The sequence below is a fragment of the Aquarana catesbeiana genome, linkage group LG01 (genome assembly GCF_042186555.1).
Source record: "Aquarana catesbeiana isolate 2022-GZ linkage group LG01, ASM4218655v1, whole genome shotgun sequence".
Taxonomy (NCBI): domain Eukaryota; kingdom Metazoa; phylum Chordata; class Amphibia; order Anura; family Ranidae; genus Aquarana; species Aquarana catesbeiana.
In genome coordinates, this window is record NC_133324.1 from 406,850,475 (window position 1) to 406,877,292 (window position 26,818).

Here is a 26,818-nt window from a genome sequence, read left to right on the forward strand (position 1 = left end):
TAATGTGATGGTCTGGGGTTGCTTTGGTGCTGGTAAGGTGGGAGCTTTGTACAGGGTAAAAGGGATTCTGAATAAGGAAGGCTATCACTCCATTTTGCAACGCCATGCCATACCCAGTGGACAGCGCTTGATTGGAGCCAATTTCATCCTACAACAGGACAATGACCCTAAACACACCTCCAAATTGTGCAAGAACTATTTACAGCAGAAGCAGGCAGCTGGTATTCTATCGGTAATGGAGTGGCCAGCACAGTCACCAGATCTGAACCCCATTGAGCTGTTGTGGGAGCAGTTTGACCGTATGGTACGCCAGAAGTGCCCATCCAACCAATCCAACTTGTGGGAGCTGCTTCTAGAAGCGTGGGGTGCAATTTCTCCAGCTTACCTCAATAAATTAACAGCTAGAATGCCAAAGGTGTGCAATGCTGTAATTGCTGCAAAAGGAGGATTCTTTGATGAAAGCAAAGTTTGATGTAAAAACAATGTTATTTCAAATACAAATCATTATTTCTAACCTTGTCAATGTCTTGACTCTATTTTCTATTCATTTCACAACGTATGGTGGTGAATAAGTGTGACTTTTCATGGAAAACACAAAATTGTTTGGGTGACCCCAAACTTTTGAACGGTAGTGTATATATATATATTCTATCAAAGGCAAAAAAGTGAAAGGATAGGTTCGCCTTTTAACCACTTGCTTACTGGGCATTTAAACCCCCCTCCTGTCCAGGCCAATTTTTAGCTTTCATCGCTGTCGCACTTTGAATGACAATTACGCGGTCATACAAAACTGTACCCAAATAAATTTTTTTCCCCACAAATAGAGCTTTCTTTTGGTGGTATTTGATCACCTCTGCAGTTTTTATTTTTTTGTTAAACATCTCCTTCATTGATGTACGCTGATGAGGCGGCACTGATGGGTGACAATAATGGGCATTGATCGGTTACACTGATAGGCAGCACTGCTAGGTGGCAATGATTGGCACCACTGGTGGGCATTGATAGGTGGCACTTGTGGGCATTGATGGCACTCATGGGCATTGATGGGTTGCACTGGTGGGCACTGTCAGGTGGCAATGGCAGGTGGCACAGATGAGGCATAATTGCCTCTTCCTCTTCGGGATCGATGTCCCTTGCAGATGAGCCGGTGACACTGTCAGCATGAGGAGAAAAAAAGAAACAATCACCGAGCTTTTGTTTTGATCATGTGATCAGCTGTCATTAATCGGCCCCTTACTCGGATCGGTGATCACCCGAGTCTCAGTGACTCTGTGATCACAGCGCGCTCCGCGCGTGCCCTGCAGGGCGCGTGCACAATTCAGGTCCGCGCTGTGGCCGTCATTCGGCTATAGCGCGGATGTCAAGAGGTTAAAGAGAATAATAAATGCACATATTTTTGTAGGAAAAACATGCATTTATTTTTTTTCCTGTATAAAGAAATGAATGCGTTGAAGTAGCCCTGCACTTTCCTCTATATAATGAGTACTAATGTCTAAAAATTATTAATGAAGATAATTGATAAAAATAAAATCCTCACAAAAATCAGAAGGCTGCAAACTCATATAGTGTTACCACTTTGTCAGTCAATCACCACAATATACACTCACCAGCTACTTTATTAGGTACACCTTGCTGCTTTGGAAACATTCCTCTGAGGTTTTGGTCCATATTGACATGATAGCATCACACAGTTGCTGCAGATTTGTCAGCTGCACATCCATGATGTTCCACCACATACCAAATGCGCTCTATTGGATTGAGATCTGGTGACTGTGGAGGCCATTGGAGTACAGTGACCTCATTGTCTTGTTTAAGACACCAGTTTGGAGATGATTTGAGCTTTGTGACATGGTGCATTATTCTGCTGGAAGTAGACATCAGAAGATGGGTACACTGTAGTCATAAAGGGATAGACATGGTCAGCAACAATACTCAGGTAGGCTGTGGCGTTTAAACTGCCCAATTGGTACTAAGGGGCCAAAAGTGTGCCAAGAAAATATCCCTCACACCATAAGGCTGGGTTCACACTGGTGCGGTGCGATGCAGGAGCCCTGCAAAGACACTGCGGGTTCCCGAATCGCACCCGTCTCGCACAAAGTTAATGACACCCCCATATCGGATCGCATATTGCCGTGCAAACTGTCAATTCGGACAGGAATCACCCATGCAATCCAATTTTCGTGCGGTCCAAAAAAAGGGCCTGCACAACTTTGGTCCGAATGTGATGAAAACGTAGCCAAACAATCTGTATGGCTGAATTCGCATCACACAAACATCACATGGAATTTGCACAGGAGTGCGGTGCGAATTACATGCGATGCCGGACAGCGCATCAGTGTCAACGGAGCCTTACACCACCACCAGCCTGAACCGTTGATACAAGGCAGGATGGATCCTTGCTTTCATGTTGTTTATGCAAAATTCTGACCCTACCATCTGAATGTCTCAGCTGAAATCGAGACTCCTCAGACCAGGCAACTTTGTTCCAATCTTCTGTTGTCCAATTTTGGTGAGCCTATGCAAAGTGTAGTCTCAGTTTCCTGTTCTTAGCTGACAGGAGTGGTACACGGTGTGGTCTTCTGCTGCTGTAGCCCATCTGCTTCAAGGTTTGATGTGTTGTGCATTCAGAGATGGTATTCTGCATACCTTGGTTGTAACGAGTGGATATTTGAGTTACTGTTGCCTTTCTATCGTCTCAAACCAGCCTGCCCAGTCTTTTTTGACATCAACAAGGCATTTTCGTCCACACGACTAATGCTCACTGGATATTTTTTCTTTTTCGGACCATTCTCTGTAAACCCTAGAGATGGTTGTGCATGAAAATCCCAGTTGATCATCAGTTTTTGAAATACTCAGACCAGCCCATCTGCCACCAAAAAACCATGCATGTTCAAAGTCACTTAAATCCCCCTTTTTTCCCCATTCTTCTAAAGCTCGGTTTGAACTTCAGCAAGTCGTCTTCACCGTGTCTAGATGCCTAAATGCATTGAGTTTCTGCTATGTGATTGGCTAAATAGCAATTTGTGTTACCAAGCAATTTTACAGGTGTAACTAATAAAGTGGCCGGGGAGTGTATATCACAATAATATATCTGTATTGTGGCAATTCACAAGTAATTATACATAAAATGTGCATAATAAATCAGTGAATACGACCAAAATTAACACTTTTTCCATGTATTGTATAAGTAAACCAGAACACTGTGTATTGGGCCCCTTTCACAATTGTGTGACTTGAAAGTCATGCGTTTTTGCTGCGACTTACAGCAATGCCTGTGTAATCTTGAGGTCTATGGACCTCAAGTCGCATTAAAGTCAGACCAAAGTAGTGCAGGGACTACTTTGAAGTCGCTGTGACTTTAAGTTGCACGAATATGAATTATACTCATTGAAAATCATGGGGTACGACTTGTCATGAGACTTTGCAGTCCCAAGTCGGAGGTTAAGTCGCACAGGTGTGAAAGGGGCCTTCAGGTGATTATTTTTTCCCTGCAGGAGTCTAGAAAGCATATCCAGGGACAATAGATCACAGGAGCATATTTCTATACGGTCTTGCTGTTTGAGTGCCGAAGGACATGTCTGTGGACTATGAGAGCGCTCATCGGTGCACCCCCCCCCCCCCCCCCCCCCAAGGCCCTTTGAAAACGTCCAGTCCGTTGGTACTTGTAGTACAAGATGGTGCTTGTAGTTTATTCTTTCACAAGAATCTGTAAATGAATGACAATTTTTAAAAAGCGACAGCGGGTGCAGGGAGATGTGCCCCCACCGGCTGTCACGGAGGGAGGATCAGAGAGAGATATTCCTAAGGTGAACCTAGCCTTTTAAAATACTATGGCAGCGTTCCAACTGCTGTACAGCTTAATAAATAGTTATTTTTCCAAAACAAATGATAGTGTAAACAAGACAACAGTTGTGTTATTCTCAATGCACCAAGCCCTACACTCTCATGAAGGCAAAAGCTGCGACATTGGCTCACTTTGTGCTTCCTTCTGTAGTCTAAAAGGTTTTGCATATAAATTTTAGCAGAAATTGACATCCTGGTCTTTGGGAAGCAATCTGTTAGTGTAGAGACGGATTATGAATTATATAATGAAGTTTAAGCTACATCAGATTATTTATTGTATGTATTAATTGTCCATGTGTTTTCTTTCAGCTGCCATTTTGTGCTCCGGTGGTCCTAGCTCAGTCTGTTGAAAATGTATGGAGCACCTGTAGAATGAACAAGCAAAAGCGCCATCTTCTGGAAGCTCTCTGGCTTAGCTGTGGTGGCTCAGGCATGAAAGTTTGGCTTCCTTTGTTTCCTAGGGACAATCGTAAACCACATTCCTTCCTGTCCAAACGAATAATGCTGCCTTTCCACATCAATATCTACCCTCTAGCTGTTTTGTTTGAAGATGCCCTAGTACTTGGGGCCATCAATGAGACTGTTGCTTATGACTGTTTGAACAACCTTGGCTCTCCTGCTGAGCATTTGGAGGTTCAGTTCCCCTATTGTATTGTAGAGAGGACCTCTCAAATCTACCTCCACCATATCCTACGACAGCTCTTAGTCAGGAACTTAGGAGAGCAGGCTTTACTCTTAGCCCATTCATGTGCCTCTTTACCTTACTTCCCACATGTGCTAGAACTCATGCTCCACGAAGTATTGGAAGAAGAAGCTACCTCACGGGAGCCTATTCCCGACCCGCTGCTTCCAACAGTGGCCAAGTTCATCACAGAATTCCCCCTTTTTCTGCAGACTGTTGTTCACTGTGCACGCAAGACGGAGTATGCTCTTTGGAACTATCTCTTTGCTGCTGTTGGTAACCCTAAAGACTTGTTTGAGGAGTGTCTAATGGCTCAGGACCTTGACACAGCTGCCTCGTATCTCATTATACTCCAGGTAGATTTCTATGTCCTTTTTGTCACATTTATTCAGTTTAAGGCCCTTTTCACACGGGCTAACCTTTTGTCCGTTTTTCATCCATCCGTTGACAGATGAAAAACGGGCATTAATGTATCTCTATTTGGAAAAACGAATGTAGATGGATGATCATGCGTTCACAATATCTGTTTTTCTATAGAGATGCATTGATGTCCGTTTTTCATCCGTCAATGGATGGATGACAAACGAAACACCCGTGTGAAGGGGGCCTTAAAAGGTAATAGTCATTTTTTTATTATAATCTGGGTATTCGGGTATCACCTTAAAAAAATTGAGCTACATATGTATGTATGTTCTTTCTCTTCTTTATATTGTTTGAATTTCCTAGGTGCATTTACTAATAAAGTTTGACCTATGTTCTTTTACAGTATAGCATAAGACAAAACTTTTTCTTTTTTTTTTTTTTTTTTTTTAGTTTTGAATAGTGGGGAGGGGTTAGTAGAACCACTGTCAGGTTTTTGTTGTCATCAGGACAATTAGAGTGGATCTCCCTATGTCATAGGGAAAGGAGGTGAAGGTAAATTCAACATTTTGAGTTGCCACCAGAACAAGAATAAAGGTCAAATCTTCCAATGGGAACACTTGTTCCAATAACAACTAAGAGCAGACTGGAAAGATCACCTCTCACTTTCTGTCCACAGGAAGTGAATAGAAATCACCTTGATGAGACACAGATGGTAAAAAAAAAAAAGTTTTAACCTTCTGTGTTACTCTATTCAAAGAGTTTTGGCTTTAGATATACTTTAAAACGTAGAGAATAGTTTAGTGTCGGGAAGGGTTATAGTCTTTGACAAGTTTTTATTGCTGCTTATGTTCCTGTTAGGGATACTTCTCTTGCCTTTCCTTCAGCGGCACAGAAAGGTCTACCGACAGAGATCCAAACAGAAAATAAAAGCTTTTTTTTTTTTTTTTTTTTTTTTTTTAAATTAGAGTGAAGGAGGGTTCAGCAGGAACTTTTTATCTCACATGATGAGATGGGAACACTTTGGCTATGGACATTACAGTACAAGGAAATGATAAAGGTTCTAATGCAAAAAAAAAAGAAAGGAAATTGGGATTTTTTGCAATCTGAGAGTTTACAAATTTTTTTCCTTGTTTACTCCAAAGTGTACAGGATATTGGTACTGTATTTTCAATCATCTTGCTATAGTAGGATGCTAATTTACTGCCTTGACCATGTTTGCTAAGTATTTTGGGGGTTTGAATTTTGACTAATCTGTCCTTGCATGCATATGTGCTTATATTTCTCTTCTAAATACAGTAGATTGTAAGCGTCCTTGTTAGCAGGGCCTGATTAGAATGTTGAATGTGAACTGTATAAAGCTTTTACACAAGATGTCTTTGCTATGTAACTATGAATTAAGCAAGTCATATGTGTACACACACAAAAAAGATTGGGCCCCTGCAGGATAATGTCATAATGTGCAAGTATGCATTACATACTAGCACATTATGACAAACTTGCCTTAAAACAAGGCCCCCCAGAGGTGTGCTTTCACTTCCGACAGGGCTTCCATCGTCGCCAGATCTTGCTTCCGGGTTCATGGGCTCCAGCCGTTTAAATAGCTGAGTCACAATGACGTCAATCTCACGCATGTGCAGGGGAGTCACGGTCGTGGCACAGCTCTGTTAGCGGATGGCATATATATATATATATATATATATATATATATATATATATATATATATATATATATATATATATATATATATACATACATACAGTGGATATAAAAAGTCTACACTCCCTGTTTAAAATGTCAGGTTTCTGTGATGTAAAAAAAATGAGACACATCAATCCAGGACTTTTTCTACCTTTCAATGTGACCTATAAACTGTACAACTCAATGGAAAAACAAACTGAAATCTTTTAGGTGGAGGGGTGTAAAAATAAAATATGGTTGCATAAGTGTGCACACCCTAACCACTTCCCGCCCGCACGCCGTCATATGATGTCGCAGACTTTGAGTGGTAATATCTGAATGATGCCTGCAGTTACAGGCATCATTCAGATGTCTTATTTTACTGCGGGCGATTCCCTTCACCATAAGAACAATCATTGCTGTTCAGCCGCTTGATCGTTCTTACAGGCGTTGGGAGGGGACGTCCCTATCCCGCCTCCGCCCGTGCGATCGGTGATCCGGAGAAGGAATCGGCTGGCGCTGAATGTTGACCATAGAGAATCCGGCAGGCCAGATCGTCCCCGAAAGTGTCTATGACCTTTCGGAGACCGGGCGCGATGTTATGACGTCACCCCCGGCCTCTGCATTTAAAAAAAAATGCCGCCGTCTCTGCTGGGAAGCCAAAATCTTTTCGCTGCAAACGTTGGAGCGAGAGCAATAATTCGACCTCCTTTGTAACTTTAAACAGGTAACCTGTAAAAAATTGACGCATCGCCTATGGGGATTTTTAAGTACCAGAGTTTGGCGGCATTCCACGAGTGTGTGCAATTTTAAAGCATGTTGGGTATCTATTTACTCAGCGTAACATCATCTTTCATATTATGCAAAAAAAAAATGGTCTAACTTTACGGTTTTTTTTTTTGTTTTTTTTTAATGCTTGAAACTTTTTTTTTCCCCCAAAAAAAACACGTTTGAAAAATTTCTGCGCAAATACCGTACAAGATAAAAAGTTGCAACGACCACCATTTTATTCCCGCGCCTGCATGAGTGCCACCAAAGCAAGCAGCTTGCTCTAGGGCAGGGATATGCAATTAGCGGACCTCCAGCTGTTGCAAAACTACAAGTCCCATCATGCCTCTGGGTGTCATGCTTGTGGCTGTCAGTCTTGCTGTGCCTCATGGGACTTGTAGTTCTGCAACAGCTGCAGGTCCGCTAATTGCATATCCCCGCCCTAGGGTCTCTACTATAAAAAACCTATATAATGTTGGGAGTTCTGAGTAATTTTCTAGTAAAAAAATAGGAGAGAAGTGTCAGAATTGGCCTTGGTGGCAAGTGGTAAACTAATACTTTGGTTAAAGCACCTTTTCATTTTATTACAGCCCTCAGTCTTTTTGGGTATGAGTCTATCAACATGGCACATCTTGACTTTGCAATATTTGCCCACTCTTCTTTGCAAAAAAAATCCAAATCTGTCAGATTGCAAGGGCATCTCCTGTGCACAGCCCTCTTCAGATCACCCCACAGATTTTCAATCAGATTCAGGTCTGGGCTTTGGCTGGACAATTCCAAAACTTTAATCTTCTTCTGGTGAAGCCATTCCTTTGTTGATTTGGATGTATGCTTTGGGTCGTTGTCATGCTGAAAGATGAAGTTCCTCTTCATGTTCAGCTTTCTAGCAGAAGCCTGAAGGTTTTGTGCCAATATTGACTGGTATTTGGAACTGTTCATAATTCCCTCTACTTTGACTCAGGCCCCTGTTCCAGCTGAAGAAAAAAAACAGCCCCAAAGCATTGACGCCAACACCATGCTTCACGGTAGGTATTGTGTGCTTTTGGTGATGTGCAGTGTTGTTTTTGCACCAAACATCTTTTGCAAATTATGGCCAAAAAGTTCAACCGTGGTTTCATCAGACCATAATACATTTTGCCACTTGCTTTTGGGAGACTTCAGATGTATTTTTGCAAAATGTAGCTTGGCTTGGATGTTTTTCTTTGTAAGAAAAGGCTTCCGTCTGGCAAGTCTACCCCATAGCCCAGACATATGAAGAATATGGGAGATTGTTGTCACATGTACCACACAGCCAGTACTTGCCAGATATTCCTGCAGCTCCTTTAATGTTGATGTAGGCCTCTTGGCAGCCTCCCTGACCAGTTTTCTTCTCATCTTTTCATCAATTTTGGTGGGGGACGTCCAGTTCTTGGTAATATCACTGTTGTGCCATATTTTCTCTACTTGATGATGACTGTCTTCACTGTGTTCCATGGTGTATCTAATGCCTTGGAAATTCTTTTGTTCCCTTCTCCTCTTTTAACAATGAGATCCCTCTGATGCTTTGGAAGCTCTCTGCGGACCATGACCTTAGAATACGACTAAGAAAATGTCAGAAAATACCTACTAGAACAGCTGAACTTTATTTGGGGTTATTCATAGGCACTTCAAATGATGATAGGTGTGTGACTCTTATTTAACATGAGTTTGAATGTGATTGCTTAATTCTGAACACGGCTACATCCCCAGTTAGAGGATGTGCACACTTATGCAACCACATTATTTTATTTTTTTATATTTACTCCCCCCACCAAAAAAAAATTTCAGTTTTGTTTTTCAACTGAGTTGTACAGTTTATAGGTCACATTAAAGGTGGAAAAAGTTCAGAAATTATTTATCTTTGTCATTTTTTTACATCACAGAAACCTAACATTTTAACAGGGGTGTGTAGATATCCACTGTATTTATCTTTCTGTGTGTATTTTTTTTTTCTTTTTTAAAGAGATAGATTAATCAGCTTGATCATTCAGATATAGTAGAATGATGTCAATTGGTTTGCATATATTGGAAATGTATTGGTACCATTTAAGGTTTAAATTCCATAGAAACTTTAGGGTGCAATAAGGATATTTGAAAGTATTTTTAATTGATTATTTGAAGTTGCAGTGCAATTTCCATTGAAAAATAGTCTGTTTTAACAAAACCTGTTGTGATTTTTATTTAATTTTAAAAAGGGGTTATTTTTCTGACATTATCAGGGGAATTCATAAAGAGTGCCTATGACACTCTTTAGAATTCCATTGTGCCTTCCACTGCGTTCAGAGACACAATGGGGTTTATTTACTAAAGCTGGAGAGTGCAAAATCCAGGCTCACTTATGCATAGAAACCAATCGGGTTCTAGCTTGTTCAATTAAAGTGTTTCTAAACCCACAACAGTAAAATCTGTCTGTATATGCAGAATAGCATGCTTGTTATATTCACTGTGGAGCTTAAGGGATTAATCCTCTGCATTGTGCAAAAAGGCTCTTTGATTCTGTATGGACAGATCCTCCCCTCATGCAGAGTCTTTCTTGGCAAGGTCAGATAAGACACGGTAAGGGTAGTACTGCTGCACATTCTTAGTTTGGTCTCTTTTGCTTGAGAGAATATTTCCTTGTTGATCAGAGCTAGCCAGGTCACATGATATTGACATCACACATTTGGACGCGTATACAGATCCTAAATGCCCAGTCCCTCCACCTTTCCACCATGCCCAGTAACTAAAAAAACGCAGTGGGTGGGATGTCACGTCTTAATTGATGGATGATCCGCCTCCCATAACAGCAAGAGGACACAGGCTATAGTGGAAATCTACCTAAGCGCTCGGGCAGACCCTGCAGTTTATCATGTGATCGTGGTATACAGATCGGCCAAAAAGGTATATAGTGGCAGTACTTGTACTAATGTAAAAAGACGATTTATAAGCTGTGGGTACTGTGGGGGGCAGATTAACTATTTTCATATTACTGGGTTTAGTAACACTTTAAGCTTTGGCATTAAAACCCGGAAGCCGATTGGTGTCTATGCAGAAGTGAGCCTGATTAACACACTCCAGCTTTAGTAAACAAACCCCATTGTGTCCATAGGGACCCAGGCAATTTGTCCTTAGTAAAGCTGAACTCCCTCCTGCTGCTATAGCTGTCACACAGACATTGCAGAAGCTAAGGATTTTTGTAGCTTAGTGTGTGGAGCCTGAGAGATTCAGAGACAATAGTTCCCCATCAGGTCCACTCCCCTTGTGATTGACAGCAGTCAGTGGGCAGATTTTTTTAGCCAATAGCTTGCTGCCTGCTGTCGGTCACAAGGAAAAAGCGGACCAGAAAAGGAATTAGTCTTTCAGCATCCCTATCAGCCTGCACCCACTGTCTGCATCACTCTTTGCTAGGAGGCTGCTGGCTGTGAATCCGGCAGCGCCCCTAATTAACCAGTTACAGATGAAGATGAGTGGCAAACATGCCACTCAAACTCTGCTACACAGCACACATAGACAGGTACTCTTCCAGTTTCGGTATGCCAAGTTACAGTTACCAAAACTGAAGACAGGTATTTTTGAATCTGGCATAAGCCTTTTTAAAGGGTGTTGCAAGTATTTTATTGAATTTCACTGTATGTCTTTCAAACCTTTCTATGTGTGAAAGTTATTAGCTCATTGTACATAGGTAGTGATGATTAATTACACATGATTGTGCAGTGCTTAAAATGTGCTGGATTATTTGCTACTACTGTATGTTATTTGTGTAGTTTACAGGGTTGTGAACTATTTTTTCCATTTGTGTAGCAATGTAAGCTTGGGTGAGCATTGCTACCAATTATGTTAACATTGAAACAATAGAACTAGCCAGTGTGTCCCTGTCGCTAATCTTCACTGACATGCTTGTTTTTCTTGCAGAATATGGAGGCAGCAGCAGTGAGCAGGCAACATGCTACTCTTCTGTTTAACACTGCGCTGGAGCAAGGGAAGTGGGATCTCTGTAGGCATATGATACGGTTTCTGAAAGCCATTGGCTCAGGGGAATGTGAAACGCCTCCTGCTACTCCCACTACACAGGTTACTATTACTGTTATCATTTTTTTTTTTAGCTCTAATTTAATACTACACAGCTGCATCTTCAGGGAATTATCTGCAATATATTTGTGTAATTTTCTGCATTTATAACTAAAGTCCTGGGAGACGTAGTTAAAATAATCATGATTATTAGCAATTTGGGTAAGGCCAGCCTCATAAAGGCATGTAAAACATGAAGTTCTACAGCTGTGTCGCTCAGCGCACCTTGGGTGTAATGGCATGCTTTTTCTCATAGGACTCATATCAGCAGGTGTACTTCGTAAAGCATTGTCTGCTATTCCAACGTAAAGATATTCGAATGGCACTGTTTTTCAGTAAAAGGCTCTATTTGACCACTTTGCCTGCACTTCATACACATGCAGCATCCAAAGAAGTGCAGTGTAGCACAAGGCAGGTCAAATGCAGCCTCTGGTTTGTCATGTTCACTGCTCAATAAAAGTCTATAGGATTTTGCTGACCTGCATTTAACTTGTGTTCAAATGCAGCAAAACACCCTTCCACATTAACATAAAATATGTTACAGCTGTTCAATTTCAATTTTGTAACTGTAAGGAAAAAAAAAAAAGTATATACTTCTCTTTCCCACATCCTGCCCCACCCAGTACTGTTTTATGAAAAAGAATTAGCCCCTAAAGCAGACGTGCCCCACTTTTTGAAGAGCAAGGGCTACTTAAGCGACTTGGTAACTGGTCACGGGCCATAATGAGCAGAGCAGGCGGATGACAGGTCCGTGTCCACTCCGCATATGCAGAGCGGACACGAACACAGCCCATTGTACTTTATGGGCCCTCCGATCTGCCCTGCTGGAAGGGGACAAATCCCTTCTGTTTTTTGTTTTTTTTTTGTGGCTTGGATTGGAGATAGGCGGGTGTAAACAGACACAAGTCTGTTTACATTTGCCGCTCCATAAAGGTGAAAGGAGCTTATGATTGAGTCCGACGGATTGTGCAAAAGGGGCCTAAGGCTGCTTTCACACTGATGCGCTGTGGTTTACCCACACTGTGGGTGCAGAGCAGTGCACCTCTGACTTTCCTGATGGTTAGCTGCACTTTGTCATAGACTTCTATTATATCCTGCACTTTCTGAAAGCTCACCAAACCTGTAGGTAAGAACAGAAGTCTATGGCTCAGTGCAGGTAACCTTCAGGTTCACTGCACTGCATCTGCAGATCAGTTTGAAAGCAGCCTGGTAACCACTGCAGAACAGTCTTCCATTCGGGTATTCAGTCCCAGGCAGAGTGCACTTGGTATTACTCCGCCTGTGACAGGAGGCGGCTCTATACAGGAAGCATCGGCTTTTGCAGCTCTGCTCCATAGCTGCTTGCTTGTTCTACCACCGGCTTCATTCACAACACTGATGCTCTGGGATGGTGGGTCGGGAACCCACGATCTGGGCTTGCCAACCAGCCATCTCAGGGCAGGAGGTCGCGGGCATCTCAGAGGGCTCTGCGGGCCACATGTGGCTCCCCCCGGCCACTGGTTGGGCACCCCTGCCCTAAAGTCTGGTTATTCCCACCAACCTTCATGTCAGTACTTTGACCTGTAGGGAACATTTTTGTTTTTGTACATGTCTCCCTCCACATTAACATTTACAGGACTGCTGTTTGCATATTGGGTCTTTTAAGTTGGGGAAAAATTCCATTTAAAGCCATTCCATTCAGTTAGGCTTGCAAAATGTATATGCCTAGACTAGAAGATTCTCCCTTTCAGCTTTGCCACTGGTATGGAATAGTCTAAATACAAATTAAAATGGAGTCATTTACATATAGAAGCATTAGGGTTTTTTTTTTTTTTCTTTCCCATATATTCTATATGGATTACCTAGATTGACCGAGGGACTTTGATAATGCCCGTAGAAATGAATGCTTGTCTTGGTGACAGAAAACCATATTTCCTTTAATAATGGTTTATTGAGATATGTATGGTTGAATGTGGTGAAACTTTGATGCTCATGCCTTATAGAGAAAACTGACCTTTTTTTTCCATTGCATACAGGAGCCCAGTTCTTCTGGTGGGTTTGAATTCTTTAGAAATCGCAGCATCAGTTTGTCACAGTGTGCTGAGAATCTTCCTGTGGGAAAAATTAACCTCCAGAAAGCTCTGAGCATGCCATCTGGCCCAGCAGGCAAACGGTAAAGCCATCTTGAAATTCACTCCGATTAAAAAAAAAATGTTTTCATGGCCATAAAACTTGGCAAGGGTACAATTTCTTGGGTTTCACGTTTAAAGCCACCAATGTCTTTTCTGTAGAATCTCTGGGCTGACTGCCAGTCATGTTATTGTGAGCAGGGTTAGGTGCATGATATAAAGCTGGGTACACATGGTCTGAGTATCTGCCAGTTCAGCAGGAATCGGCTAACATCCGGACCTTGTGTACAGCTGTCCTTCTGACAAGGCGGTCTATGAACCGGCTTTTGTCAAAGGAACATGCTGAAAAACCAGGATCCGATCAGCACGCACAGCCAATGGCTGGAAGCACTAATTACTGTATTCTGGCCAGGGGGAAGTCTCCCTATCAGAACACAAAGGCACAAGGGAGAGATCGCTGCACTTCTATCACCTGTCTTAGTACAGTGATCTCAGTTGTGTATTTTTCTTTCAGTCCACTGGGTTGAACGAAAAAATACTAAATGTGTGGATCTAACTACTCAAACGATTGCGTCATACATTGTATAAGAGAGGATAAAACCAACTTAGACCAGGTTAATATAAGATGACCTCCGATAAATAAAAAAAGGTCTTTATTATCAAGAGTATAGTTTTTAAATAAAAATAAATAAATAATTTATTATAGAATCTAAAATCTTATTCTACATATTGGAACTATGTACAATTGGTATAATGATAACCAAGGAAATAAAAGTTCTGCTACCAGAACTATATAAAGAGTAAATTGAAAGAGGAGAGAGAGAATATGGGGAAAAAGTAGAAGAGAGAAGATAAAAGAAAAAGTAATCTAAGTAGGAGAAAAAATAGGGAAAAAAGAAATGAGAGGTAGTAGGGGTCCCCGGGGTAGTATATGAAAATAAACACATACCATGAATGAGGAGAATAGAAGTATTAATCGAGATTACCAAGGTCTTAGAAGGGAAGCATCAAAATTGGAAGGCAAAAAGTCACCCAGGGATTCCATGTATTCTCAAAGTTGGATATTTTATCTTGAGTTATAGCCTCTGTTTTGGGCCGTATTTCAATGTCTTCATCTGCCAGAATTTTAGTCTGGTAGATAAAGACATTGCAATGTTTTTCTTTGTGAAAGTGTTTTATTTTGTCAGTGAAATGTTTAATTGAGGTTAGGATAATAAACCCCTGTTTGGTTCCATTTACTAGGCTATACTTTATTTGTCACAATGTTAATTGTTTTTAGAAGTAAAGGGTGAAAAAAAAAGCTTGTCCCTGAAAGTACCAATTATTATAAATTACCTTACATAATCTACCACCTTTGGAGAATTTCTTTATCCACCCTTCCATAATGCTTTGAGAGTTACACAGCTACATGGAGCCTTATATAAAAATCTTCTTTTTCATAAGGGGCGATGAGGGTTTTTTTTCTGGTTCAGACGATTAGTTATTTGGGGGAAAAGTGACTACATGACAGTGGGGAAGATTTATCAAGCAAGTTTGTGACACAGTTGCAAATCAGGCTGCATCTCCTTTAGCAAGTTCTCTGCAACAGGTTTACAGATCTGTTTATCTGTATTCCTAGGCAAGCAAGTGTGACAGTTTGCAAAAGACAGATCAGATGAATTTCCACTCTAGACACACATAGTTAAGAAGTGATCAGGGTCAGGTTTAATGCAGTCACAAGTGCGGACCTTAAAGCAGCCACAGGTGGAATTTATAACTCAGGCTGTAACTGTGTAATCTATCACACGTGCTTCTCACTGCTGCTTCGTTTTAGCTGCGATTTACCACTGTTTAATCTGCGCTTTTGCGCCACTTTTTCAGCCGCTAGCCGGGGTGCTTTTAACCCCAAAAAAAGGGTTATAAACTCCCTTGTTGCGGCGCTTCTGCCCATTCATTGCAATGGGCAGGGGCGTTTTGGGAGTGCTGTATACAGCACTCCCAAACTGCCCCAAAGATGTTGCTTGCAGGGCTTTTCCGAACATCCCGCAAGCATACCGCATGGGTGTGAAAGCACCCGTTGTAATGAATGGGAGGCGCTTTTCAAGCGCTATTTCAAGCACTAAAACACCTGAAAACGGCCTCAGTGTGAAAGGGGTCTGAGGAATAAGGAATCCATAAACGATGTATTTTTTTTTTTTAAGGTGTTTTTTTCTTCTTTTTTGGTGGGGGAGGGGGGGGGGTTGTTCATTTAAATGGCTGCTTTTCTGAAATTGCATAAATGTAGTGCCATGTAGAGTAGAGATGATCTCTTCTATTAGCTGTGTTGATTACCCACTTCCATAGTTGCCAACATTGTCAAAAAATGTATAGGGGACACTTTTTTCTGTGGGCGGAGTCTTATACTTAGGGGGCGGGCCATTAATTTGTAGGCAGGCCATAGTGGGAGACTAAAAATGCAGTGTGGTTTAAACATATTGGACGTGGCTTAAAGGGGTGTGGCTCAAAGGGTGTTTGGTTTGAGTCTGAGATAAACGACGGATGGAGGGAGAAAGAAATGGGGAGAGAAGTAGAGAGAAGGAATGAAAAAGGGATGGAGGGACAGCAGGCCCAGATCCTACACCACAATAGCAATATGTGTATTTCATAGTTATAGTAGGTGAGGTTGAAAAAAGACACAAGTCCATCAAGTCCAACCTATGTGTGTGATTATGTGTCAGTATTACATTACATATCCCTGTATATTGCGGTCATTCAGGTGATTATCTAATAGTTTCTTGAAGCTATCAAGGCTCCCCGCTGAGACCACCGCCTGTGGAAGGGAATTCCACATCCTTGCCGCTCTTACAGTAAAGAACCCTCTACGTAGTTTAAGGTTAAACCTCTTTTCTTCTAATTGTAATGAGTGGCCACGAGTCTTATTAAACTCTCTTCTGCGAAAAAGTTTTATCCCTATTGTGGGGTCACCAGTACAGTATTTGTAAATTGAAATCATATCCCCTCTCAAGCGTCTCTTCTCCAGAGAGAATAAGTTCAGTGCTCGCAACCTTTCCTCATAACTAAGATCCTCCAGACCCTTTATTAGCTTTGTTGCCCTTCTTTGTACTCGCTCCATTTCCAGTACGTCCCTCCTGAGGACTGGTGCCCAGAACTGGACAGCATACTCCAGGTGCGGCCGGACCAGAGTCTTGTAGAGCGGGAGAATTATCGTTTTATCTCTGCAGTTGATCCCCCTTTTAATGCATGCCAATATTCTGTTTGCTTTATTAGCAGCAGCTTGGCATTGCATGCCATTGCTGAGTCTATCATCCACTAGGACCCCCAAGTCCTTTTCCATCCTAGATTCCCCCAGAGGTTCTCCCCCCAGTGTATAGATTGCATTCATATTTTTGCCACCCAAATGCATTATTTTACATTTTTCTACATTGAACCTCATTTGCCATGTAGTCGCCCACCCCATTAATTTGTTCAGGTCTTTATGCAAGATTTCCACATCCTGCGGAGAAGTTATTGCCCTGCTTAGCTTGGTATCGTCTGCAAATACAGAGATGGAACTGTTTATCACATCCTCCAGGTCGTTTATGAACAAATTAAATAGGATTGGTCCCAGCACAGACCCCTGGGGGACCCCACTACCCACCCCTGACCATTCTGAGTACTCCCCATTTATCGCTACCCTCTAAACACGCCCTTGTAGCCAGTTTTCAATCCATGTACTCACCCTATGGTCCATGCCAACGCACCTTATTTTGTACAGTAAACGTTTATGGGGAACTGTGTCAAATGCTTTTGCAAAATCCAGATACACCACGTCTACGGGCCTTCCTTTATCTAGATGGCAACTCACCTCCTCATAGAAGGTTAATAGATTGGTTTGGCAAGAACGATTCTTCATGAATCCATGCTGATTACTGCTAATGATATCATTCTTATTACTAAAATCTTGTATATAGTCCCTTATCATCCCCTCCAAGAGTTTACATACTATTGATGTTAGGCTAACTGGTCTGTAATTCCCAGGGATGTTTTTTGGGCCCTTTTTAAATATTGGTGCTACATTGGCTTTTCTCCAATCAGCTGGTACCATTCCAGTCAATAGACTGTTCATAAAGCTTAACAATCGGCAGATAAAGATACTCCAAACACCTGGTGTTAGCGCTTCAATCATACCAGCACCATGGTTTGTATGGTGTCCGGATGATTGAAGCGCATTATTTCTATTATTACTTTGTAATATAAAATGAAGTAGTTCAACTCACCATAATGCTGAATCAGTGGAAGCCCTGAGCGTGTCACTTGCCACGTCGTATGCCATCAGGTGCCCCCAGCGGAGTCCCTCCTTGCATCTCGGGTGCTCCCAGCGGAGTCCCTCCTTGCATCTCGGGTGCTCCCAGCGGAGTCCCTCCTTGCATCTCGGGTGCTCCCAGCGGAGTCCCTCCTTGCATCTCGGGTGCTCCCAGCGGAGTCCCTCCTTGCATCTCGGGTGCTCCCAACGGAGTCCCTCCTTGCATCTCGGGTGCCCCCAGCGGAGTCCCGCCTTATGGTCTCCGCACCATTTAGAGAATACCAGCTTGTGGAAGGGAAGAACCAAGAGGCGGAGCCTGGGTTCCGCCTCTTGTTTCTTCCTTACGATAGCTGGTCTTATGTAAAATGGCGGCTGGCGGAGACAGTTCAGTGCTGCCTGCGGGTCTCTAGCGGCTGCAAAAAAAACCCCGGGAAAACTGCGATTTCTGGGAAACTGTAGGACAGGGATAAAGGTCTAAATACCGGGAATGTCTCTGGAAATTCGGGACAGTTGGCAACTATGCACTTTCCCATCCAGCATACGTATATAAATGTTGCAATAGGATGTGGCTAATACCAAGATCATGGCTGCAGCTGCTTCTGGTACTGTTTTCAGCCAACGATCAACTGTCATGTAAATGTGATCACCCTTACAGTGCTCTGAAGGGCCCCTTTTTCCCGCCACTACCTGCAGTAAGCGATTGGGACCACTGCCCACAGAGGAGATGGAGGAAAATCCATTCCCCCATCACCTTTTTAATGAATGATCCCAGAAGCGACTTCTATTCCTGGCTGTCACAGCCAGAGAAGCATCTAACCTGCAATTTAATCTGTGCTTGGTTAGTTGCTTTGGCGAGCAGGGGAGATGTCAGGGTTCTAATGGACCCTTGATGTCTCCATATAGAGTATCTGTCGCCTGCCCAAAACTATCATAAGGGGGCTATTTAAGCAATAAAGTTAAATTAAATGAAAAAAAAAAGCACCCCTTCAAACACGCATTTAGGGTGAGGTAATGCTGTGAATGTTGGAGTGAGAGCAATAATTCTAGGACCATAATTTATGACTAACTCTAAACTTATAACCTGTAAAGGCTTTTAAGCACCAACTATGGAAAATTTAAGGTACCATAGTTTACCGCCATTTCACAGGCATGTGCAATTTTAAATCTTGACATGTTTGGTATCCATTTACCCAACACAACATCATCTTTTATATTTTACCAAAGAAATTGGGTATTCTATTGTATCTGTGTGCACTTAAATTAATTCAAGTCTATTTTTTCCTGAAAATTTGAGTTTGATAAATGGCTGAGCAAATATAATTTGAAATAAATTGTAACAGCCACCTTTTTTTTTTTTCTCCAGGGCCTCTGCGTTCAGGAAATATATAATGTTTGGGGGTTCTAGGTGATTTTCTAGCAAAAAATGCAAATGTACATAAAATTAAATAATTGCCTTCAGGAAGCAAGTGGTTAAAGCAAAAGATAAGGACTCTTCTTCAGGTCTGTTGTGGATTGGTCTGTTTGTGTTACATCTGATTGTTCTTTTTGTTTAGGTTGAGTAAAGACAGTGACTGTGCAGAGAACATGTACATAGATATGATGCTGTGGCGGCACGCCCGGAGACTGTTGGAGGAAATCAGACTTAAAGACCTTGGCTGCTTCTCTGCTCAGCTGGGCTTTGAGTTAATAGGCTGGCTATGCAAAGAGCGAACACGGGCTGCACGGGTGGAAGACTTTGTCACTGCCTTGAAGAAGCTTCACAAGGATTTCCTGTGGCCATTCCCAGTTATCCCAGCCTCCTCTATCAGCTCTCCACTTAAAAATGGCAAGTTCCGGGCAGGTATGCTCCCCGTTTACTTTTTTTGACCTACTATGTCCCTGTGGATGTAATGGTAGCCTTTGAAGTGGTCGATTTTAGTTTAGCCAATGGGTCTCGTTAGTGTGTGTGTGTGTGTGTATATATGTGTGTATATATATATATATATTGTAGTGATATAATATATTGTGGGTATATGATTAATTAGTAATTATTATAATGATGATGCAAGTACTCTTCCGCAGCAACCCAATTCTTCCCGAGAGATGCACTTTATTGACTTCCAACACAGAACAAAGTCCACAGATGACAAAAAATCCGACAGAGTAAATATAATTCAGAGTCCCATTTTTTCTAGGTCTGCACCTTCATAGTCATACAGAGACAAGACTATAAACTATAGACTGAAGGCCATGTTATATTCACTAGACACTGAATGGCTGAGCAATTTGATTGGCCGTCTCCATTCAGGCCTTTGATATGCTTTAGTCTTTCAGACAGACAACAACCCCCAGCCGTGAACAGCTGCAGTCATAAACTGCCCCAATTTGCACTCCCGCATATCAACATCAACAAGTCCCCTTTGATATGTGTAATTAGATTAAGATATACCACCTAAACACCTACATTCCTAATCTGTATTCTGTATTCTTGCATATTAACATCAGCAAGTCCCCTTTGATATACTAGTACCCTGGGAGGGAGTTTCTGCTAGGTCAATATTGTACTGTATGTGTACATATATATAATAATATAATGTCCCACATAAATCGGTGAACATATTACAACATATATATCTCCATGTTGGATATAGATATAGATATATATAGTTATAGTCACAGTTGTATGCAAGCCTGTTATACAGTGTCAGACTGAAAATGTAATAAATATAAACTCTGTGTGTGTGTGTGTATATATGTATATATATATATGTATATATATATATATATCTATCTATCTCATGTAAAGAATTCTCATATGTGTTTAGTAACAAATGGTGTGTTGCTTTTTCACGCAGTTATTGGAGATCAGTTCCTTAAGTCCCAGTCTGCTGAAAACTTCCTAAACATGGACGACATGGACAGTGTTATTACTGCTCCTCGAAGTCACAGTTGGATGGGTAGCATTGGGACAACCCAGAGAGAGATGGACACGGCCTCTTCCCACAGCCCTCACACCCAGGATGCTTTTCTTTCTCCATTATTAAATAAAGGTTGGTGAAGCTTTCAGATACTGGTAAATGTTGCAGTGTTGAAAAATTAAGAACGCAAATGAGCTAGAGTAGGGACAGGCGAGGGAGGGGGCCACATGATAAGGTGGGATTCTAGCAGAGTGCCGAAAATGCTGCAGACTGTTGGATGCCTGCTGTAACATGGGGAGGAGAATCAGGTAGATGACTGGCACCTGTGCCTGACTTTGTCACTGCTGCCCTGGAGGAGAAACGCACCATGGCCGACATGTGGCAGACTTTGGTTGGGTACACATGGGGTGATAATTGGATGGTTCAGCAGGAACCGGCTGACACTCAGTCAGTGTGTACAGTCCGAGAAAAGCCAGTCTAACTAGGGGAGAAACACATTGCGACTGGCATGTGGCAGGCTTTCTCGTTGCTGCCCTGAATGTAACAACACATTCAGTTGCATGTGGTAGATGTACGATCGGAGTGCTGACAGACTCATTAGAATCGCCAGAGAGAAGCTGCATGTTCCTCTGCACTGGGGGAAAAAACATTATGCAGCTGTGGGCGACAGGTGATCTGAACGCTGCTAGGTTCAGTAGGATTGCCACAGAGTAAACTGATAAAAGCTGGATGTTCCCCCACACTGGTTCCCCTGCCCTGGCCAATGGGTGTAGATGTGCAATCTGAGCACTGGCAGGCCCAATAGGATTGGCACAGACGGAGAGAAACAAAATGTACACTGGAGATAGAACCAACCAGCAGTAGAGTGGCAAGAGAACCGAGCCCTCCCTGTTCTGCCAATCAGCATCTCCCACTCCGTGGAAAACTCCCATCCAGTTTTGCCTGCTGTACACAGCGTTTACACAGACAGTTGTCTGCATGCCTCTCTAAGGCCCCTTTTACACGGGCGGACCAATAAGGTCAGTTTTTTAGGTGGACCTGATCAGACCATCCATTGCCCTTTATGGAGCGGTGACTTCCGATCCTATCCGCTAAAAACAGACCGAAGGGGGAATGGATTACAGTCAGATGTAAATGGACATGTGGTCAGTTTATATCCGACCACACGCAGAATGGGTGTGTTCGTGTCCGCTCTGCTTATGCAGAGTGGACCTGGACCTGTCATCCGCCTGCTCAGTGGGGTTCAGTGGACAGATCCCCTATTGAGCAGACTGATCCGCTGGCAGAGTCCACCAGTGTGAAAGAATCCTAAACCTCAGCTTCCAAACTGAGGGGCTCAGAGGAATGTTGACACTGGAGATACTATGGACCATGAAGGGAGAGGCAAAGGGCCTGTACATGTGGCCTGTATTTGCCCAGTTTTAAACTAAAGAATATTTTTGTGGGGAAAAAAAAGAATACTTTTTACAGCAGCATTTCCAGAACATCTTGTGTTGTTTGACTGTGAAATGCCAGGAACTCTCACAACACTTGCAGGCTTTTTGGAAGGATTTTTTAAAGACCACATTAAGACAGCTGCTAACAAAATAAAGCATACTGAAAGTAACTGAGGCCAGTGTAAGGAATATACTCTCAGTATACATTAAAAAAGAGCTGTCAAATGCATGTTATACATACTTACCTACTCACTTTGTAGGGGTTTGGCTTCAAATAGGCTGCTCTCCATTTTTTTATGTTGGTTTTTCCTTCATCTTTCCAACTCGGGTTTTACAGATCTTTTATATATGAAGGCCATTTTACCCACTGATCTCTACAGGACTTTCTTTGTTTTGCTTTTATCCATTCTTACTGATTATTGCAGTAAACTCAATCTCTTCACCTTGAGTGACATTATATGATGCTTTTTACATTGCCCTGAGTTCAGTATTCCAGTTCTAGATTTCTATTTTCAGTATGTAAGCTTATAGATTCTTCCCTAAATTGTTTCTTTCCCAAATACCCTGTTCTTTTAGCATGGATTTCTGCTTATCATTATCTTTAGTTTTTACTGTTCCCCTCTAAGACATGCAAATGTTTGACAATTTGCAGTAACTCGAAGAAGCTATACACTGAAGTGTTAATGTTAAAGGATAAGTTCACCTTTTATAAAAAAAATAAAAATAATAATTATAATAAATGGACATCCTTTTGCAGGTAAAAAAATGTGTATCTGTTATTTTTACACTGCAGCCTGTAAGGCATAACACCCACGATCGCTCTTTTCTGTGAACTAGTGAAGGGTTGGGCCAAAGGCAAGAACATTCTGAAGGTTTTTGACCCATGTTCTAGGGACGTCATAAAAATAGTCCATTGTTAAAGGATGAGTTCACTTTCGTATTACATGTTACACACACATTTAGGGTGTAACATGTTACTAAAGACCTGCCCACACCCCTCTGCAATCCCTCATTTCTCTCCTCTACCGCTGTCCTAATTCAAAAACTGTGGGGCTTCGCCCACATGGCCAGTATCATTCGTTCACAGTTTCCTGTGAATGAATAGACTACAAGTACCATCTCCCATTGTGGCAGATGGCTTGTAGTGCTCAATGAACTACAGGGGCTCTGGTGAACGCTCTAGTAGTCCATTGAATCTTCCTGCAGTTCAGTAACTGTTTGCCTGTACAGGCAGACGGTTAACTGAGAGCCCACAGCAAGGGTGTCTTTTGACCTTCCCGGGCCGCATTGGAAGAAGAATTGTCTTGGGCCACACATAAAATACACTAACAAGAAGGATAGCTGGTGAGCAGAAATTGGAACTACTGCTATTTTATACTCTAGGGGTTTCTGCTTTCAGAAAATATTTGATGTTTTAGGGTTTTATGTAATCTTCAGGGCTAAAATACATTTTTAAGAATGTTTGCAAAAAAAAAAAAAACGTCTCTAGCAGCGAAAGGGTTAAAAGCATGAATTAGCAGCATTGTTTAATTATCTGTCAGTTTATGGAAGTGACGGGCATCTAATTTCTCTCAGTGATAGCTGCTAAACGTTGTAAGAAACCAAGCCTGCCTGGTACTGTTGAATAAAACTGTGACGTCTCAGCCTTGTATTTTCCTTTTTGTTAAGCTGAGCACTGACAGAAGCAGGACCCTTCACAAGAATTATTATAGTAGAGTAGGAGTGAGCACATGTGGTTTCTCTACTTCCCACAGCTGTAGGAGAGGATTTATCTGATTTTTGTCCTGGTAATTAATGTGTTTCAAAGGCTGTTCATGAAAAACACCTTTTAGCCTAGATTCACACTGATGCGGGTTTGAAATCGTGTGAGTTCAGCTGAACTCACACAATTTCAAACCGGCAATGCAGTCCGACTTCGGGGGCGATTAGACAAACATATGTGCACTGAAAACTTTTACAGTTTGTATGGGAAATTCTTTTTTAGCACTGCCCCGCAACTACTTTAACCACTTCAATACCGGGCCAATTCTAACATTTCTCTCCTACATGTAAAAATCATCATTTTTTTGATAGAAAATTACATAGAACCCCCAAACATTATATATATTTTTTTAGCAAAGACCCTAGAGAATACAATGGCGGTTGTTGCAACTTTTTATCTCACACAGTATTTGCGCAGGAATTTTTTGAACGCCTTTTTTTGGGGAAAAAAAACTGTTTTGTGTTAAAAAAAAAAAAACAAAACAGTAAAGTTAGCCCAATGTTTTTGCATTTTGTGAAAGATGAAGTTACACCGAGTAAATAGATACCTAACATGTCACGCTTCAAAATTGCACACGCTCGTGGAATGGCGCCAATGTTCGGTACTTAAAAATCCCCATAGGCGACGCTTGAAATTTTTTTACTGGTTACATGTTTTGAGTTACAGAGGAGATCTAGGGACAAAATTATTGCTCTCGCTCCAACGTTCGCGGTGATACCTCGCATGTATGGTTTGAACACCGTTTTCATATGTGGGCGGGACTTACGTATGCGTTCGCTTCTGCGTGCGAGCACACGGGGACAGCGGCGCTTTAAAAATTTTTTTTTTTTAATTGTTAATTATATTTTATTATTTTTATTTTGACACTTTTTAGAAAAAAAAAAAAAAATTGATCACTTTTATTCCTATTACAAGGAATGTAAACATCCCTTGTAATAGCAATATGACATGTCAGGTGCTCTTAATAGTGAGATATGGGGTCAATAAGACCCCATATCTCACCACTAGGCTGGGAAGCCTGAAATAAAAAAAAAAATAAAACGATCGCCGCTTCCCAGCCGAAGCGGCCCCGTTTTTTTGAATGGAGAGGCTGGGCGTGACGTCATAACATCGCGCCCGGCCTCCGACGATCATAGAGACTCCGGGGACCATCTGGTCCGCCGGAAATCTCTATGATCTACATCCGGCGCCGGCGGATCCACTCTCCGCCTCACCAATCGTAACGGTGAGTCGGAGCAAGCACCGGAGGGCAGCGGGAGGGGGGGGGACGTCCCCTCTCGCCTCCCATAGGAACGATCAAGCGGCGGAACGGCCGCTATGATCATTCCTATGGTGTAGAGATTCGCCGGCTGAAACCGGCAATATCTGAATGATGTCTGTAACTACAGGCATCATTCAGATATACCCGCCCAAAGCCCAGGACGTCATATGACGTCCGTGGGCTGGAAGTGGTTAAAGTTACGTTTTTGTTGTCACTTTTAGTGTCTGTTTTGTTAGTACAAGTTATTTACTTTCCTGTTTAATGCACTTTAAAATCTGTGGCTTCTCCTATTTTTGTCTGGTAATCAAAATCTCATAAAGCCCTTCTCCATAGCTGGTTGTAGTGTTGCCATACCTTTAGCAGATTTAATGTCACAATATTATAGTGGACTGTGTAAGTCTGCCTCAGTATAAAACACTGACCCAAATATATGATCTACAGGAGATGAATGTAGCATTGGATCTGCAACTGACCTGACTGAAACAAGCTCTATGGTGGATGGCGACTGGACCATGGTTGATGAGAACTTCTCCACACTGAGTCTGACCCAGTCAGAGCTTGAACACATTTCAATGGAACTGGCCAATAGGGGACCTCACAAATCACAAGTTCAGCTACGGTAAGCAGCAACTTTATATAACTGGGGCTAGGAAGCAAACTCACTCACAACTAAATTTAGAATGTTCCAGAAAGAAGGTAGACCCTAAGATAAAGAATGATAAGCGCAGTACACACAGCGCGGAAAATCTGATGAAAAATACAGCTTTCGAATCGATCGTACGATAATCTAATCGTTAGTACACAACTTTCGAAAGCCAGTCTGACAGTTCATGCAAAAGGGACAAACGCGAAAATTTTTCTTGTACCATACCAGAACTAACGATTTTAGTTTAATCAGTACAGTATTGATTCGAAAAAAAATCAGAAGACCAAGCCCACGCATGCTCCGAAATGAAAAAAATACATTACAATACATTACATCACTTCCAAAGTTGTATTATTTTCGTAACTTGAGTAGTCTCTTCATTTTTGATATGGGACTAGCCTGCAAAAAAAAAAAAGGGCATTCATTTGAGCAATATTCTCACTGTGTGCATGAGGCTTCACATGAGCATTTCCTTCCCTTAATTCCTTCAGGAAAGTGTGTCTGGAAATGACTGTATTTACTTCAACCTTCCAACACCAAAAGAATAGCTATGGAAGCTCAGTATATGTTTGGCTCTTCCCCCTCGTGTCAGTTGGATACCTAATCATTTCATAGCTGATGTAGTCTTATTCATTTACCATGATATTTGTTCTGTCCTATGGCATACAGGAGAGGAGGGCATATTTGCCGGGGAAGTAAAAATAATGCTCTGCAGGATAAAATACAAAGATATTGAAATTACAAATGAGCAAATGGTCAGTCCTATATTTTTATTTTCATATATGCAATAGTTGGGATTATGAATACATAATCGAATGCATGTTTGAGATGTTCGTTTATTTTTAGTACAATCATTGAGAATCATCATTTCATTTTTACACTGAGGACTGTAAAAATTAACTAATTAAATGTACTGTAAAAACAAAGTGATGACAGGCTTGATTTGACACTTATTTAGCTTAGAGATTCAGCGTTAAGTTTGGCTAAATTATTTATATGTAAAAGTAACTGCATTTGTATTGTGTGGTGTTTTTGTTTTGTAATTTTT

At 41.8% G+C, this 26,818-nt stretch overlaps 1 protein-coding gene across 2 annotated transcripts in view; it reads left to right on the forward strand.

Moving 5' to 3' along the window:
- RIC1 (RIC1 homolog, RAB6A GEF complex partner 1) overlaps positions 1–26,818 on the forward strand; it is a 210,795-nt gene that overhangs the window by 176,913 nt on the left and 7,064 nt on the right. Inside the window, exons 19-24 of one of the 2 annotated variants that reach the window (XM_073635126.1) lie at positions 4,153–4,881; positions 11,244–11,402; positions 13,415–13,551; positions 19,322–19,608; positions 20,603–20,797; positions 25,566–25,743. In XM_073635126.1, the coding sequence (XP_073491227.1) occupies positions 4,153–4,881; positions 11,244–11,402; positions 13,415–13,551; positions 19,322–19,608; positions 20,603–20,797; positions 25,566–25,743 (1,685 nt within the window). The remainder of the gene's footprint in view (positions 1–4,152; positions 4,882–11,243; positions 11,403–13,414; positions 13,552–19,321; positions 19,609–20,602; positions 20,798–25,565; positions 25,744–26,818) is intronic. The other variant, XM_073635133.1, reaches the window with a different exon arrangement.